This window comes from Channa argus, chromosome 13 (genome assembly GCF_033026475.1).
Source record: "Channa argus isolate prfri chromosome 13, Channa argus male v1.0, whole genome shotgun sequence".
NCBI classification, from domain to species: Eukaryota; Metazoa; Chordata; class Actinopteri; order Anabantiformes; family Channidae; genus Channa; species Channa argus.
Genome location: NC_090209.1, coordinates 8,499,618 through 8,518,519, shown reverse-complemented (window position 1 = coordinate 8,518,519; position 18,902 = coordinate 8,499,618). Strand labels below are relative to the sequence as shown.

Here is an 18,902-nt window from a genome sequence, read left to right as displayed (position 1 = left end):
GTCATTATGTTAATATGTGGGGCTTGCAGTTTTTTTAACCTGCATTATAAACTGGGTATGTGGAAAAGGAAAACATGTATTTACTGAATAGAATACATAATTAAAGATTCCCCATCAATATGGAAATGCAATACCTAACTGCATGTTCCTCATAAAGTCATGGTGACACTCCTCAGTCCTCAAACTTTCCTTCCTCTCTGACATGGAGTTTTTGGGTTTTAGGTCAGTTTGTAATAGGTCAACGCACAAACCACTGCTCACTTTTAACATAGCTCAACCCACTTTCTTGGTGTCCCCTCTTCTTACTGCCTCTCCTACCAGTCCCACTCCTCCTCACCCGCCTCATCCTTGTGTGCAGTACACTAGATTGAGTTCAGCCCCTTCGGCTGGAGGCTCGGGTTTATCTGGAACCAAAGAGAAAGCCATTCAGGAGCTGTGCGCCGCGAGGTGAAGGGAGCCTCGGTTGCGGACATTGGGGGGGGAGTGAGAGACGACTGGGATCCGGGGATTTGACCTTACTCGCATAAACTCAGGTTGTGAGGGCGAGCGGGGAGCCATGGCGGTGTTCTCTGTTCTTTGGCTGCTCTTACTGTGCCAGCTTCTGACATCCTCCTCAGCCCAGGTAAGGCTCATCAAGACGCCTGCAGCATCTCCTAACCGTGATATGCGGGGCTTTTAGTGCTAGCCTTTAATGATTAAAATTAACTTACTGAAATATCTGTATGTGGTGGATCCAGTCAGTGATAAAAACGGCTCCCGTGTTTGGATGATAGTGATGACAGATCCTGTGTTTCACAATTTACAACAGGCCTGAGCTCAGTGCGCTTTGCGCTGAAACCTGATTCTTAACTCTGGATAGATGTTCTCTTCTAGAGTGTAATGCAGCGTGTTTGTTTCTCTGTAGCCCGGTTTTTACTCTATCGTATCACCATAATTGTCTACAGGTGGTTTTCGCACTAGCGGATTTGTTGTCTCTGAACTCGTGGAATGCGCGGATTAGAAATCAGCGTCGCAGCGCACAATGCCACCTCTGTTCAGACAGGCTGCCTGGCTGAGCTCCTTTACAAGGTCCTCGGTGAAATGCGCTTGTGTGTTGAGAGTTTTTGCATCTTGGTCCAATTGTATATTTATAATTAAGATTATTTAAAATATATAAATATATTTTTGTTCATAATGTCCAGGGTAAATGTTTCACCAATTTAATTATAACTAACGCTAAATACACCAAACACCTGTTATCTTTTGTCTTTTATCCAATTTATCTCAAACGAGCTCATTTCCTTGTGGTCCACATTGCGATTGCCCCAAGGAAGCAGTGGATGCTTCATGTAAAACTGGAAAAATTCATGATTTTAAAGAATATGTTTATGTTGCAGAGGCCAGGACCCAGAGGACCTCCTGGGCCACCAGGACCCACAGGACTACCGGGAAGGGATGGCATTGATGTGAGTTGGCCAGACTGCAAATGTTCCTATACATTAAACGAATGACCCTTCGTATTTTAGCTTTTTGTAGTTTTAATAGTTGTACATAAGGAGATTTTTACTTAATTAACCCACTTATTTCTTTCCCTCCTCATTGTGGTTGTGAAAGGTCAATAGGCCACAGCCTCTGTAGTAAAACATTGTTAAAGTGGACCTCACGGGGGCTTCACGTGCTTTTACATATTGCATTTCTAAACTGAATTCCTAAATCTCACTGTGTTACATTTGGTAGAAAGTGTGAACAAAGATGAATGTTTCTAGGTGTTTGGTTTTATTACACTGACTCCTCCCACAGCCACTCCTACATGTGTGAAACTGTGTTTACAGATGTGAAGTGGGCAGGGTTGAGGGGGTATCTACTGAATAGTCTTTTTTTTAGACTGTCTGGTCCTCTCTTCCTGTCAGACACTTTGAAGCTTTGATCATATTCACACTGTGAATAGCTTGTGCATCTTTAGTTGGCCTTTTTAACTTACAGTTAACAGTTCATTGAGCCTGAGCTTTCCATCGCTGTATCTTGTCCACAAATGTGGACAATACAAGGACAAACCACAGAAATTTAAGCCACCTGTAAAGGTTTTTTTTTCCCTGCAATGTTGGGGCGTAGTGTTGTAGAAAAGATATTATTAAAGTAGATTAGAGTAGTAGTAGTGATGAGACTATTTGCAGAAGTTATAAGTAAATTGGATTATGGGGAGCCTGAGTAATAAAATAAATCCCTTGTAATCCCTTTAAGTTTTTACTTCCCTTAATGTTGTGTTCGATTTTTGTCAAACCTTTCAGTTAAAGAGGAAACAGGCTTCCAAGTGTTTCAAATAGCCACGTCAGGAAATCTCTGAGGTGTTTTAGTTGGGGGATATTTTTGTTTCTCTGGTAAAGTTTGTGCACACAGAAGACCCATTCATACATTCCCCAGTCCTGTGAGACTATCTAGAGTTTCGTCTCACACCTCCTCCCTGCACCTTTACCCCCAACCACACACACACACACACACACACACAGACACACACACACACACCAAATACAGGCTTTTATCATGTGACCAGTCACCATCAGTTCAGTTTAGAACTGTTTGTTCTTCCCTAGAGATACTGCAGAAGCTAAACATTACATCCAGGTCAGTGCAGCAGACCCGAGATTCATTGCTCCAGTCAGGTTTAGATGAATGTGAATCACCAGCTCGGATTTTGAACTCTCATTCGGAATTGAAAGGGTGTTTTCCATGTTCCGTAACTTTCAAGATATACATCAAATGAACTTTGCAGATGAATGAAATGCAGGTTTTCTCCGTGGTTATGACACCTATTATTTCTTTCTAATCCAAAGGGTAAACCTGGACCTCCTGGACTTCCAGGAAAAGCAGTACGTATTCCAACAAGCTACTTTCATTCAGAGACTGTACGGGAAATGTTCAGGTAGTAATGAGGGCTGACCCATATAAATTAATTTGTTAAAAAAAAATCCTTCCTTAGGGTAAATTAATTAATGTTTTTAACCATCTATTTTATGTATTAATACAAATGTGGTGCCAAGTGTTTGACCACGTAACCGTGCTACACTGACACAACATGTTTATTTATGTACCTCATTTTAAACCATAAAATTCGAGTGGAACTTTGATTGTGTGCTACTAAGTAAATTAACCAAAAACCACAACAAAATGTACATTTTGGAAGTCCCTCACCTCTTCTATCATAGAGTCAAGTCAAAAGTAAAATTGAGCCTAATTAGCACAAAATCTTGAAGTATTTTTATTTTTCTGCCTTCGTGTGAATTACTTTATGATTCTCTGTCTGTGCAGGGTCCCAAAGGGAAAGCAGGAATACCAGGAGCAGCGGGAAAAGCCGGCCTGCCGGGACTTCCAGGGGTGGATGTAGGTTTCCAAGCAACACACAACCACACACAACCAACTAAAACCTCTGTCTTTTAAAAGTGATGTGATTTCTGAACTTTTCCACAATGTATAAAATAGGCAATGATGTTCAGCTGAATGATGTGTTTTCTCTTCAGGGTTTGACAGGTCCTGATGGTCCTGCTGGGAAAGATGGACCTCCAGGAGAACAAGTAAGTGTGTCTTTGTGTTATAATGGGATGCTGAGGGTACGCTCAAAGATGTGCCCGATTGAGTTTATGACCTTCTTCACTTCAGACTGCTCCTAATGAATCAGAGAAAATCAAACACTTGCACAAAACATTACTCAACAATCATGTATGCAAACGAATGCGTGCTGACTGAGTTGTGTTAGATGAAGATGCTAAGGAGAGTCTAACAAGGGACAATTCCAGTGTTTCCGCTGTCAGATTAGATCTGTCAAGCCAGCTCAGCCACTTGGTGGAATATTTTTAATGAGGGATCAGAATCGGATTTATTTCTACTGCTTCCCTAATCCGGCTCGGAATGCACAATGTTTCCCACCAATCTGTGAGACTGTAAGGGATGATGGTCTTGTTGCCCCAGTGCTGAGGGCAAACATATATCCTCTGAGAGATACAAGGGCAGGCAGAATCAAACGTGTGACATCAAACTACGGCTATATGTTATGATTAAACAGGAAGAATAATATTTGCTACAGATGTCGGGGAAAAACGATCAATGACAACATCCGCTGTAAGGCAGCAAAGCTGCTGTCAAGACAGATAAACCCTCCAGCAGTTCTAATTAGTCAAACTAATGAGGAAGCTTGGATCTACCAGTGTCTCTAATTACTCCCTGAGATATGCAGTACCTAGGTGCAACCTCAGTTGTTTTTTTATTGTGTTTAGACTCTTTATTTGTCATTTGGCCTCCCACCTCACAGACAACAGCAATACAGCTGTGAATGGAGTGTGGGGGGGGGTAAACAAATAGTTACAGATGGAGGAGAAGAGATGGTCACATGGGGTCAGAAAGGAAAGAGAAAGGGCAAAAACAAAAAACCACAATTTAGTAAATTGTGTGTGAAACACGTTTGTATTAAAGGAGGGTTTTTTTCTTGACAAAAATATTGAATTAATCTCTACTACGTTGCTTTAGTTGCAAAGATCATCACACATTGTCTCCATTTCCGCATATGAGACACATTTGCCTTTTCTACAGCAGAAATGGTATCGTCCAAAATGACTTCACATCAGTCTCCTTTTTGAACACACTTTTATTGGCAGTTTTGACTTTGTTGTCATCAGTAGTAGAGACTGAGACGATGCACGGAATTTTTTAACACTGATTTTACTACACTAAGTTTTAACCTGTTTTAAGGTTCATGTAGGATATAATGTCAAATATTGCAACAAAAACAAACAAAAACTGTCACTAAATGTGTCTTCCTCTAATGTGTCGAACAATTGTCTCAACTGGCAAACACACAACATACACACAACACCTTACGCCATCTACACCGTGAATAACCAGAAAAAGACAGATCACTGGTGACAACCATTTATTTTGCAATGCTTGGTGATGACTGAGATGTTGATTGTTGCATTTTGCATCTCTACAGGGTGAATCCGGACCTCCCGGGCCACCTGGACCTCCTGTAAGTACCCTCACATGCTATGAAACAGCTAAGAAACAACACACAGCAGTATCTTAATATACAGTCCACCTCATTTTGACCATCAAAAAGTATCAATAACCTAAAGAGACGGCCCATGTAAAGAGCATTTACAGTATATACTGGGTTTTACCTATGATGATTTCAGAGGTCAATACTGTAAAGTTAAAGATAATTGAGCTCAGAACAGGCTCAGTTACTGTCAGGGATTGGCCCAAGAATACAAAGGTTATAGTTTAGTCTATACATGTCCACCTTACAGCAACATCCTGCAGAAAACATTCAAAGCAGATTAGATTGCGTATTACACTACGCAGTGGGTATTGATGTTTGGAGAAAATCGAATCACTCGTTGGTGTTTGTGACTTAATTTCCCTTCCTGTGTCTTCCGTAGGGCAGAGGGAGACCAGGAGCTGCAGTGAGTACACAGCACTGCCTTTTTATCTCATTGTTGTGTCCAGAGAGATGGGGAGAATTATGTTATTATTACATTTTACATTATATTAATGCTTCCTTTGACTTCTTGTCATCTCAGGAAAGTATACTTGCACATGTTAGTGTATGTTGTGGCTCAGTTTGTGGGCTACATCACCTAGACTAAATGTTTTCTGCTTCAGGGACTACCCGGAACCAATGGGTTGCCAGGCGGAGTGGGACCCCAGGGTCCAGTGGTGAGTATCTGTCTGATCTTTCTAAAGACAGTTTACTTCCTGACATCATTGTTAAGGGGTTATACCCTGACTCACAAAGAAAGTGCTGTTCCATCTTTGATTTAGCATCCATTTGGCCACAAAACAATAAGTGAATAGTGAATGAGAGACTACAACATTAAAGCTGATAGAGATAGATACTCAGTTATCTTTTGAATCAACAGCTCTGAAATCAGTGATCACAACACTACCCTAAATCCACTGTACTGTAGCAGGGGATAGGAGGATACGAATAACCTGCTGGGTCATCCTTCATTTGCGTCGTCCTAAACTCACTAAGTTTATGTGTAATTAGAAGCTTCCATGGTGTTAGAGCCTACAGTATTAGTCTGAAGCCAGGTGAAGAGTGACTTTTTTTGTAAACCAAGAACTCTGGGTCCTATAATGCAACTGCATCGACCACCTGACTCCTGTTAGGCTAATGTCAGAGTTACAAAAAATTATAAATGAACATTTACTTTTGTCTTTTAGATGAGTTATTTGAGTAGTTAATCTGGCATTGGACATATAGTATTAAATGAAGTGGACCTTTATGACAACAAGAACTGATTGCCGCAGTGACTTCACCAAGTTGAGATGCTGCAGATTGAAGAATAAAGGGGCTTTGCTGTAATTAATGCCCATGTAATAAGGAAAGAAACCTCATCAGTTATTTTAGTCAGAGGAAACAAATAATCTTGGTCTTCTTGTACCCATTTCTCAGGGTGCTGAGGGTCTTCCAGGACTTCCTGGGCCTCCTGGCCCTGATGGACCTCCAGTAAGTGCAGACATCTTTATAACGTGCCACTGGTTTCATTCATGTAAACATATATTATCCACTGCCACCCAGTGGATCTTTTGTTGAATTTCACAGAAATGCTAGAACAACTTTGAGGAAGCAAATGATCTTCAGCCAAGGATTTATTAACACACATACAATGACATACAATTTTCTTGCTTTGTGTTGTCTTTTCTCACCCAGGGTCTTCCTGGTACTCTTCACGATCTTAGCGGTGACCTTCTGGTAAAGTTCTAGTCATGCACCCTTAAAAGAAGCATACTATTAGTAAACTGAAGTGTGTAAACTGCATCCAGAGTCTTTAGTGTTTTGTCTCTGTCCTCTGCAGTGTCCTGCAATCTGCCCTCCTGGTCCTCCTGGTCCTCCTGGGATGCCAGGATTCAAGGTAAACTATTCAGCTCATCTGTTTATTTGTTTTCAATCTTACACCCCTGAATCTGTCCCTGGGAACTTTGCACTCTCTCAAAACATTTCATCAGACAAACTTGTCTATATTCACTTGAGTGTATTTTTGCACATGTAGGGTCATACGGGGCATAAAGGAGAGAAAGGAGAGCTTGGAAAAAATGGAGAGAAGGTGAGTTTAATTTGTGACATAGATAGTTTGTTCTGTCTACACTGTGTTGGCTAATGTAGTTACATGAAGGCAAAATTATCCTATTATGGTCAGAACATTGTTCATTTTTGAGTACAGTGTTTTGATGGTGTTCTGATCTGTCCCAGGGGAACACTGGCCCACCTGGTCCACCAGGTATCCCCGGCACCGTGGGTCTCCAGGTGAGTTACATAGGATTATTCATAGAATGACTTGGGGTATTGTTCTTGTTCCAATGTTCCTTTATAGCTATGAATTTTACATATTTTGGTGCACCCCAAAAAAGAAATTTGTGAGGGATTTTAATGTATATTCAGAGTAGATCTTGATTTGTGACTGTACCTTAACAATGCTCTAATGCTGCTTTTCAGGGCCCACGTGGTCTAAGAGGTTTACAAGGCCCAATGGGACCTGTCGGAGACAGAGTAAGCAACTTTTTTAGCATTATCCCTCACACTTCAGACATTTAAATGTGTGTTTCCTTTGAACTTATATTCTGTCTGTAGGGCCTGTCTGGTTTCAGAGGAAAGCCTGGCATCCCTGGCATTATTGGAAAGACAGTGAGTCTCACATTATTTGTAACACACTTTAAATTAAAACAGTTTAGTGGTAGTTTATAACTAGAATAGATGACTGGTCCGATCAATGAATAGCTGTGTGTGGTTCATCTGATATCTCCAGGGTGATGCTGGAGAAAAAGGGCCACAGGGATTCAAAGGACCTAAAGGAGAAATTGTAAGAGAAAGTTTTGACCAAGTTTTGACAATCAATTTCACAGTACATGTTTATTTCTTGTAACTGCCCCAATGTGTCTTTCAATAGGGTAAAATTGGTCCTAAAGGAGGTCCTGGGGGAGCAGGACCCAAAGGGGAGCCTGTGAGTGCATATCTGAAAAATCCTACAAATTTAATATACACTACCTCCCAGAAATATGAACCACAAGGATCATATTTGAATGTCTTCCATAGGGTATTCCTGGCAGAGATGGTAAAGATGGTACACCGGGATTAGATGGCGAGAAGGTGTGGCTCAACTTTTCTTCCCGTATAGTGTTTTGATCAAGTTAGTTGCCATTCCATTGCCTCATTGAGACTGATGTAACAGTCTGTGCTGTCTCTGCTGACAGGGGGATGCTGGACGCCATGGAGTAGTGGGAGAGAAAGGACCAAATGGCCTACCTGTAAGTATTTGGAAATGGACTTGGGTGTGTCCTATGTAATTATTAATAGTAAAAATGTATTAGTTAAATGACTCATTGTGATTTCTGTAAGTATTGTTCAGCTCCTGAATGTGTGATGGCTGTAAAAATGAAAATGTTGTTATGTTAAGCAAGTAGTCCAAAATGTGTTTAAAGATTATCATAAGATCATTAGATTATTATTATTTTGTTTTTTGTCCTTTCGGCTTGCTGATTTGGCCCAGTTTTTATGTCGGGTGCCCTTCCTGAGGCAACCCTCCCCAATTTCTACCAGGCGCACACCTCCGACCCTATGGTCGGCAGACGGCCACTCTACTAACTGAGCCACTGCTGCCCCAAGTTACACCTGTTTGAGTAACATTATTGTCTGTTGTTTGTTTATCCAGGGTCTACCAGGAAAGGCTGGTGAAAAGGGGTCTAAAGGAGAAGCTGTGAGTATTACAAAAACACATATGTAAAGATTGGAGCCATATGATGGACAACTATAACCATCCATCTTCTCTTACACCAGGGTGAATCAGGAAAGGCTGGGGAGACAGGACCCTCTGGAGAGCCAGGTATTCCTGTATGTATCTACTGGATTACAGCCTCTCTGATGTGCCACTTAAGTCATTATGGAACTTTAAGAGTGTTGTCTCTAAATGTTCCTGACTTGTCCACAAAATCTTTCCTTTTGTCGTTCAGGGTGAGATTGGAGTCCCAGGGGAGAGGGGGATAGCAGGACCCAGAGGAGTGGCTGTGAGTTTGTCGTTTCATAACCTCAGGCAATGTACTGTGTCTCCTGTCAAATTGCTGCACTTGTATAGCTATAAAAGCCTCTAGAGCAACTATTACAGCACATTAAAATATCATCTTTAACCCATTTAGTGGCCAAATTATGAAACTCTTTGCTACACAGATTGCTGTTAAGTGTAACCAATTTACAGAATCTAGACTCAGCCTGGAGATTAGTACGCAGTTCTAATAACCAAAGTGGACATTTTAATGACAAATTGAAATGACATGAAGCACCCATAAGACCACAGTGCATACAGCAGCATACGCTATAAATATGAAAATAAATCTGGAATGGCAGGATCATCTTCTGTACTGGGAAGCTGATTATATTCTGCTACAAAATATTGCTGATAATTTGGTGACTTGCTAAGGTGGAGTTACAACAAATAGAGGGCAAATGATGATAGCAGATATAGAGGAGGAATTCAAAAATAGAGAAGTCTTTGTTTTCAGGGCCTGTGGTGAGGATGAAGGATAAAACATCCGTAAGAATGAATAGACTTGTATCACACAAATATTAAATTATAAACCACAAAACCACCTCAAACCAAAGATATTGTCCACAAGACATACAACAATAACAACCAGTTTCCTTACTGCTATGTGCATTTTCTATTAGGATGACATGACAATATCTGTTTCCAACAGGGAGCTATTGGACTAGTGGGCAACCCTGGGCCTCAGGGAGTGAAAGGTTTTCAGGTCAGTCGCATGAAATCACTACTAATCACCAGTGTTTTTATTTTAGTTAACTTACTGTGTGGGTGTCATCTTTTGCAGGGGGTAAAAGGAGCTTTGGGTGATCCAGGTCTTCCAGGTCCAACAGGAATCCGTGGAGAGTTTGGTGAAAGAGTGAGTTTGACATATGTGACATAGATAAGAAATGTGCTCCATGGCTCATTATAATACAAAATTCAACTGCAGCTAATTACTTTTCCCCTATAATAATAAAATTTATTCTATTGACTGTTATTGATTAACCTATCAATTATTTTGTCAAATAATCAATTAAAAAACAATTCTGTGGAATATCAACAAATTCAGGTCCATGACAAGTCCACTGTAAAGCCAATAAAGTTTTGGTTTGTGCAACCAATGGTCCAAAACTCAAAAACACCCAGTTTACTACAGTATAATAGCAGAATAATAAGCTACAATATATTTACAATATATTTCAAAGATGGAACTTAAGAATTATGGCATTTGTTTCTATAAAATGTTTTAATATAGTATGTAATCCCAACAAATATATATATGAATACATCTTCATTAAGCCCCTTAAAATTTAAACACAAACCTTAACAAATATCACACCAATCACTGCAGAGATATAACCGGCCGCTGTCTTCGTGAGAGGATACAGTACAGTTTGTCATTGCTCGTCAATCTTAGAGTTATGATCTCCAACTGTGGCCAGGAGAGGGCTCCTACACAAAGCCATCTCCTGTTCAGACTCTGAAGACAGAACAAAGCAGGTCCTTATACCTCTGCTGGTTGCCCCCAAACAGCCCACCTCTCTTCCCTTCAAGCCTTCTGCCTTCTCCCACAGTCAGCCTTTGACAAATGTCTGTACATGGCTCTCATTTATTCTGGCTTTCTCTCTCTTTCTTTCGCACTCTATAGGGTCCAGTTGGTGCTTCCGGACTCAAAGGAGACATGGTAAATATTTTTAATTCATAGTTCAAGCTGGACATTTGACCTCCACTGAATGCATGGGGATAGTTTTCACCTATTCCACGGTTATAAGTGAGATGTTTGTACTTTACGTGGTCTTAAATAGGTTAGAAAAAGAGCCTGTGTTAGTTTTTTTTCCTCAGTGATGATGCTGCAACTGATTTATACCATCAAGACTTTACAGAATATTCAGATTCCTGACAAAACCTTTATATGAGGTCAAAACAACATCAGAAAAACATCGATAAAACTGCAATTGTATGCAATTTCATGTTTCCTATTAGGGTGTAGCAGGAAGTGACGGTTTACCAGGAGAGAACGGAGAACCTGTAAGTATTATCCTGAATTTTATAATCGCAACTAGAATCCAAACACTCATTAGTTTATTGGCAGTAATTATTTGTTTTATTGATTCTGAACAACATAAAAGGAGACTTTACAGTATTTACAGTGGTTACCTGAGTGTTTGTCTATTGATTTTAAGATTCTTGCAATTTAAAAGACTTTTTTTATCTTGCACAAGCCCTTTCATGTTCTCTGGCACAAATCATTTAGATGTTTCACAGAGCAGTTTGCCTTAATGATTTCTGTTTTTCTTTTTATGGTTGTCTCAAAAATAAGTGCGTATTTGCATTAGCTCGTCAGTAATCTGTAAAGCACTTGGAAACACATTAACCTCCATTATTGTAAGATATATTGTCTATTTTTTTCAGGGTCCTTTTGGACCAGTTGGACAAAAAGGAGAGGTGAGCTACATGTCACTCACATCAATTTTAACATTTCTTCTTTCTTACAAAATATTGCCAGGCATCACAAGGCACTTTGCAAAAAACTTTATATACACTACCATTTATTTTAACATATATCCATTACTTACAGTTTATGTATTGGTTTAGGAAAACTATTTATTGATCCTTTACTGTTTGTCTATTATTCACTATTTTTGTAGCTTTCATGCTAACTACAAATACAGTGCACCGGCTATAACTGACCCAGCTATTTTTAAAATGAAATGTGTAAATATTTAAAATTAGTTAAGCTACTCCTCAATCTTACATTTCACCCCAAACTACTGCATAAGTCCTCCCTAGGTTGGAATCACTGCAGAAGACATCTGTCTATTAGCAAAAACCATAGTTGGCTCAGATGTTGTGTGTGGGTGTAATTAGCAGCACCAGCGTGTTCCAAACTCTCTGTCTGCTTCCTCACTGAACATTAAAAACTGCTGTAGCTCTAAGCTGTTGCCCACTTGTCAGAGTCATTGCACATGATTCAGCCTTGCATTCCAAGATTTAATAGGATTAATTAGGAATTGCTGCTTTAGCTTTATTGGCCTGTTTGCTGCTATAGCCACAAGGGAGAGACAAGTCACATTTAACTAATTAGAGACACAGTACCGATCAGCATCACTCTCATAGTCTCATTTACTGTTTGGTGTGATCGTTGGAGTTATTATCAAGCAGCAAGATGCCATATGAATCTGCCTCCACATTGTCTCAACAGGACCAGTTTGCTCTTTAGCTTGTGTTTAGTCAGCGATCAAATCCGATGCTTATGGTTGTTTTTAGCTCCAGTTTGGTAGAAATTGATTTTCCTCATATGACTAGTTATTCTTCATATGACGAGTTAAACAATCATTTTGGTTCGTTTCAGTCAGGGAAGCGTGGTGAGTTGGGACCTAAGGGAGTGACAGGTCCACAAGGAGAGCTTGGTGCAAGAGGGCTTCCAGGAAAACCGGGACCAATGGGCTTCCAGGGGGAACAAGGTGTGCCTGGAATTGCAGGGAAAACAGGTGTACCTGTGAGTGTTTATCTGTACAAAACTATAAAATCTTTGAAAAAAAACATTAAAATGTCTTCTATGTTTTCAAAATTACAAAAGGTCAAAACAGAAAAACGTGTATTTCAGGGTAAACTGACAAGTGAGCAGCACATCAGAGAGCTGTGTGGTTCAATGATTGATGGTGAGAGATCTTCGCCTGTATTTAATTCTAGTAATAAACAAAGGGTTTCCTGGAAATTTGAGCTTTTGGTCTTTTCTGTCACGCAGATCAGATTGCACAGCTATCCGCTCTCCTTCGAAGACCTTTGGCCCCTGGTTTAGTGGGCCGCCCAGGTCCTGCTGGGCCCCCAGGAAAGCCAGGAGATTCTGGCTCTATTGGGCATCCAGGTGCCCGTGGACCACCAGGGTACAGAGGCCTAACAGGAGAACTTGGAGATCCTGGTCCCAGAGGTATACAAATCTTAAAAGCAGAATGGAGTCCTAAACACAAAGTAGAATTATTACCTTTCTGACAGTTTTAACCTAAAAACTGAGAAATTTTAACCTTGTAAAACTGGAATTCCTGGCAGAGCCACTGTATTGGGTTGCATTCAGTTTCACATGTGGTCATAATGTTATGCCTGATTGGTGTATATATTACACTACAAAATTGGCAAAAAAAAGCAATAAATGAATAGTTTTATTAATAATTTATCAGATTTAAAATCAGGATCAAGCCCTGAGATAGACTGGTGACCTGTCCAGGATGGACCCCACCTCTCGCCCTATGAAAGCTGGGCTGGGCTCCAGCCCCCCACAACCCACATAGGATAAGTGGTTACAGATAATGGATGGATGGATGGATTATAGTGTTTCCCAATTAAAAAAATCCTAAAACAAATCAGACAGGTAGTGGGGTAATTAAGAGGGTAAGGGGATTATTGAATGTGCCTACCACTGGCCCAGGAGCCCGAGTGGTCAGAGGGTTCATTTGCCAGAGTCTTTACAGTTACTGTTCATAGTCCTTGTTGAAAGACTGCAAGTAAAAAACACATAGCAAGTCAAAAAGTGATGAATGATGACCTGAAAAAATATTTAAAAATAGCCAAACAAGCCAAATGCCAAATGACTAAAACAGACACAAAAATTCTCCAAAAATTAGACACAAAAGGACCAAACACACAAAAAAAGCTTCTGAACAGACCACAAGCAGCCTCAAAATGACCTAAAATAAATGACAGGGGCCCTGCACTTGTGTGCACCCTGCTTCTCATAATCTGTCTAGTGATGAAACATTACTCACACTACTAGTGATTAAAATGCTCTGTTTTCACAACAGGGGATGTTGGTGATCCCGGTGATAAGGGATCCATTGGTAAGGCCATTGACGGGCCCACTGGAGACCAAGGATACCAGGGTATAGGACCTTCTACAGCACTCTAAAATGAGCTAGAACACTGATTACAGTTAAATACTAAGATCAACTATGGCTGGATTCCAGAAAGCCTTGAGTTGTTTATTGTAACAAAATTGAACTGAGCTATCAGTAATGATTTAATTACAGTATGAGCTTTTCAAAATAACAAACTATTCTTGTTTAATTTTTGAAGAAAAAATATTATATCTAATCTCATGTTAAGTCGTGAAATTCAAGTCTTTTTGCTTAACCCCTGTATTCTGTCACCAGGTCTTCCAGGAGTACCTGGCATTGTCAAACATGGGCGTGATGGCTCTGAAGGAGATCCAGGTGAGCCTGGAGAGCCAGGCAGAGCAGGTAGGACTGGGCACCAGGGACCTCCTGGTATCTGTGACACATCAGCCTGCCAGGGAGCATCATTCGCTGGGAAATCCTCCAACCCCAAAAAAAATTAAATGTGACTTCCTGCAACTTGACACCCATCCACCCAGAGGAGAAGGGTGATGAGTGAGAGAAGAAAAGAAAGACAAGAGTGATCACAAAAATGTCCTCTTTATTTAAATACATGTCTCACAAGATGAGAAGAGTAACAACAATAGATGTGATATTTGGAGAAGAACAGAGGAACATCCATGGTGTGACAGGAATAACCAGAGAAACAAAAACAAATATGTCGAGATGACATCCAGAATAAAGTGGACAGAGACAAAGAAGAGTGCAGGAGAACAACTGCTCCAAATACTATCACATTACGAGACTTGACTAACAAACAAGTGGAAAATGAATGAGTCCTTCGTGTATAAAACCTTTGTACATGTTTTCACGCCCCCTAACTTTGGTTAACATCCCTCTGGCAGACAATGCTCTAAAAACAACAGTAACAGAGTGAAGTGAACGTGCATGTAACATGTCCATTAATGTAAATCACAGGCGTTACCTCAACATACAAGCTTACATTGTGAAATATGGAAACAGATACTAGAAACAAAAGTTTTCTGCCAAGGAGCTGTGTATGTATGGTAAAAGGAATAAATAACAAATACCGAGGTGCCCAGAAATTATGTAGACGAATGCAAAAAAAAAACTTTTGATAGTCTGTTTTTTTACATCTTGTTTTTGTTTTATGTGAAGATGATTCTCTAGATTTGAGAATCAAAAGCAATAAAACGTGTGGATGAATAAATAAGACATTGTAAAAATAATTTTAAGAATCTTTGAGGCAAAAATAAATTGTTTCTTTTTCAAATCTTCAATGACCACATCCACTATGTACTACCGGTGCTGTAACTATTAAATATACATGACTTTAAATACTATTTATTATTTGTGGGTGACTGTATGTACAGTAAGATGCTCCAGCGACATGTTGTAAGAAAGAACAAATAAAGCCACTTTTCAGTAAAACATTACTCTTTTCTAAATATCAAATGAACAGTCTGTACCCCAAAGTAATATGCTTAACACTATGTAAATCAAGTCATCCTATTAACTCACAAAGAACCAACAATTATTTCCATACCAAACAAATAAATATGTCTTTAAAAGAAAAAATATAGTATAAGGACATAAAAACTGAACAAAATACTGTGTGCACTGTAACCTATATTGTAATCTGGTATAGGAAATATGCAGATATTAATTAATTAGCTATATTTATGATAGCTGAGAAGCTGAAATCAATACTCTATAGCATCAGTTTATGTTTTTCAAAGGGAAACACTGCCACCTGTAGATGACTGTGAAAAGCCTATTTTCACCGGTGTTTTTCTCTGTGGTACTGGAGAACCACAACCCTGTTTGTTTGAGCATCATCTACTAAACTGTAGAGTAGCAGAGTTTCTTTCAAAAGGACAATTATGTCATGTATGAAAAAAATGTAACAACACGTTATCATAACCCAGATACTTTAGAGGTTAAAGCATCTAGCAGATTTTGTTTTGATAAAATATTGAAGGGGGGCTGTCATTGTTCATTCACAAAAGAGATGCTCAATGTCTCGTCCAACTCCTGGGTGTCCGGACCTGAAGAAGTGCTGGGTTTAAAAATCAGTCCTTTCTTATCTGTGAGTGACTTCTGAAACCCCTGTAAAGGTGGAGAATATCAGATGATTTTATGCGTTATGATTAATAATATCAGTATCTTTTATTTTACAAATTTTTCCTTTATTATTCCTCGAAACAGCAGAGGTGTTGCACACTCTCAGGATAATGTGATTGGACGTTTAAGGGTTTGTTTTAATTTACTGCCATGTATTTTTCAGAATGTAAACCAATTTTAACAAACCGCATATCTGCCACACTATGAAATCTATCATATTAAAATAATAAAGCTTATCTGATTTTATACCACGATACTAAGAATTTGATTTGAACTCTCTAAATAACAAAAGTCATATCAAGTCAGCCGCAGTCCATAATTCGACTAGAAGAAATGTAATTACGTTCTCCCTCCCAGCCTCAGATTTGTACTCTCAAATGACGAGAAATGATGTTTCAGTTGATTAAAGCTAAACGTTTTACATGAATCAATTCTGAAGTCCAAGAAGAAACACAACAAACCTCTTTGAAGGTGTCTCCATACATTTTGTTGATGTATCTGAGGTAGGCCGTGGTCCACTGCAAGGTGGTGACTTTGTCTGTGACTGAGTCACAGAATGGCACCAACATGTTCAGCTCATCACAACATAGACGAATCTTCTTCCTGCACAGCAGCACAGACCAAACAACTGACCTAAGATTCAAACGTCTCATGTCCTAACAGTTTATATAAGTTATCTATGGCTGCAATTAACAATTATTTTAACCCTAATCCTGACAATGATGATCACACTCTATCTAACACATTAATTGTATATGGAGCAGCTACACTAGTGCAATACATAACAGTTTTCAAGTGCAGATTAGCTTATTTTTATTTTTGAATGAACATAGTGGGGGATTGAGATGGTCTATTAGTCAATACCCAAAAATAATTGATTTATTATACACAAAGAAACTTCGATAATCTGCACTGCATGTACATTTTAAAAGAAATGACTCAACAATATATAGATAATGTAAATATTGTCTGATGAACTCATTGATTAATCTGCTCTACTGTAATGCCCTCAAACCCACTATGGTACAACAATGTCTACAGCAAGAACTTTGTAAAAGAAATCCCACAAAGCGAAAAAATGTTTGCCCTAAACTTAATAGCACCGCAGCCCCTATGGCCTGTCCTCAGAGCCGCTCTTAGTAATAAACCATGTAGTGGAGCAACTTAGGAAACGCCTGGTACCAAATCACTGAGTGTTTATTAGAGGAATAACGTATTCATGAAAGCACCAGAAAGATTTCGGACACAGGCTGTGAACCTAACAACGTGTTTTGTTGTCAAGCTTGTTGCTACAGACCCCCAAAACAGCACCTATTCAAAATGGGACTCTGTTATAAGACATTGGGAGAAACGAAGGGTCCATAGACGCTTTGGGCTGTTCATCAAGACTACTCACCTACGTTCCCTCTCCTTACTGTTATGTCTCTCCCTACGCTGGTTAAGTGACGCACAAGGTTGAGCTTTTTTTCTGGGGCATTTTCTTGCTTCTCCAGCTGTTTTTGTTGAAACTTTACCTGCATTGGAGGGTTGTGATATGCAGGCATGGTCGTGCTCCCTGTAAGCAGCAGGTGTCACCACCTCACCTGTGAAAAACATGAGCATGTAACAGTTAGCTTGTGCAGTGTAGTATAGCAGACAACAGCAATAAAAATTCAAAAATAAGTAATAATTATTACTTTGTATGTTCACAAACTGCTGCTCTTCAACTTGACTGCTGCTACTGATGTAGTGAGCTTTTGTAGCAATCCTCTCCGGATGAAAATTAAATGAAAAACTCTTGGGAATGATTGAACCCTGGTGTTTGCTAGGTTCAATGATTTGAGGAATATGCCCAATCATCTGTTATTAAAATACACAAACAAACAATTCTATTTAAAACTATGAAAAAATGCATTTCCTTATTTTTTCCATCATACTTGACCACACATGCTGCTGACCGGGGTAAAGACGGCTCCTACATAGGGGCTGGAAACCTCAAAAGGATTTGCTCTGTTGGTTTTCATCCATTTCTGCATTTGAGGATGTATGACTGCCTCTTGAGCTTCTGCAGACTGCTGAAGGATTGTCAAAAAACTGGAACGCAACAACAGAGATTTTTGCACAGTCTATGAAAATAATTCACCAATAAACTAAAATACACTGTATTGGTAAATCCTACTTGTTGAGAACTGTTGACTGAATATCTTGTGGTCTTGTGCTTTCAGCAGCCATGGAGCTAAACCTTTTCTCCAAGCAAACTCTTGCAGCTGACTTGGATCGCTTTTGTGAGGATGTGCCCCTGTTGGAGTTGGGGCTGTCTTCGCCTCTGATTTTGGCAAGGACATGGCCTGGGACTTCTCCATAAGAAGCTGGCGTCTTTTCTCCTGGCATCACCAGACAGTGTTCATCAGTGGAGGTTGTCAGGTCAATAGCTTGAGTGCTTGTGAAAGGAGAAATCCCTGTGGATCCAGTGGCATCTTTAGCCATGGCTGTAGCGGGGTGAGGTCTGACATCTGCTCCCTCTGGAGACCCAAACTGCGCCTCCATGTGCGCTTGAATGAGTTGCTGTAGGTGTGTGTATTCAACCTCTGTCATTTCCATCACACCAAGCTCATTGCCCATCGTGTGCATCTGATCATGTGTCAAACCTTCACTTTGGCTCAAAGTCAGCCCCACAGAATCACACACGTGTTCTCTGGATGAAGGTGACACATTGGTAGTTTTATGAGCTGAGGAAAAGGTTGGCATCTCTCTAGGATGGAGATCAGTAAAGTGTTTGCTTTGTATTCGTTACATTTATGTCAGAACACACCATAAAACGTCCAACCAGCTTCAAGTCGCTGTACTTCAGTGTCTGAAAGCTGACACCGCCATAGTGTTATAGACATTACGGACAACTCTA

The 18,902-nt window shown here is 39.8% G+C and overlaps 2 protein-coding genes across 2 annotated transcripts; one reads left to right on the top strand and one right to left on the bottom strand.

Moving 5' to 3' along the window:
* Nucleotides 1-319: 319 nt before the first annotated feature.
* On the top strand, nt 320-16,267 carry col9a3 (collagen, type IX, alpha 3). The gene is made up of 32 exons (XM_067528212.1): nt 320-622; nt 1,377-1,445; nt 2,811-2,846; nt 3,286-3,357; nt 3,495-3,548; nt 4,961-4,996; nt 5,409-5,432; nt 5,632-5,685; nt 6,428-6,481; nt 6,686-6,727; nt 6,831-6,887; nt 7,026-7,079; nt 7,226-7,279; nt 7,469-7,522; nt 7,604-7,657; nt 7,779-7,832; nt 7,920-7,973; nt 8,066-8,119; nt 8,224-8,277; nt 8,682-8,726; nt 8,807-8,860; nt 8,980-9,033; nt 9,721-9,774; nt 9,853-9,924; nt 10,696-10,731; nt 11,031-11,075; nt 11,460-11,492; nt 12,400-12,546; nt 12,655-12,709; nt 12,796-12,978; nt 13,847-13,924; nt 14,195-16,267. The coding sequence occupies exons 1-32, from the start codon at nt 557-559 to the stop codon at nt 14,377-14,379; spliced, it is 2,037 nt and encodes a 678-aa protein (XP_067384313.1). The 5' UTR covers nt 320-556; the 3' UTR covers nt 14,380-16,267.
* Nucleotides 15,872-18,902, bottom strand: LOC137140105 (transcription factor-like 5 protein). The gene is given in 7 exon segments (XM_067528213.1): nt 15,872-16,006; nt 16,483-16,624; nt 16,920-16,933; nt 17,411-17,604; nt 17,698-17,860; nt 17,938-18,094; nt 18,180-18,902. Coding segments are annotated over 7 exon segments (1,359 nt in total). The 5' UTR covers nt 18,749-18,902; the 3' UTR covers nt 15,872-15,886.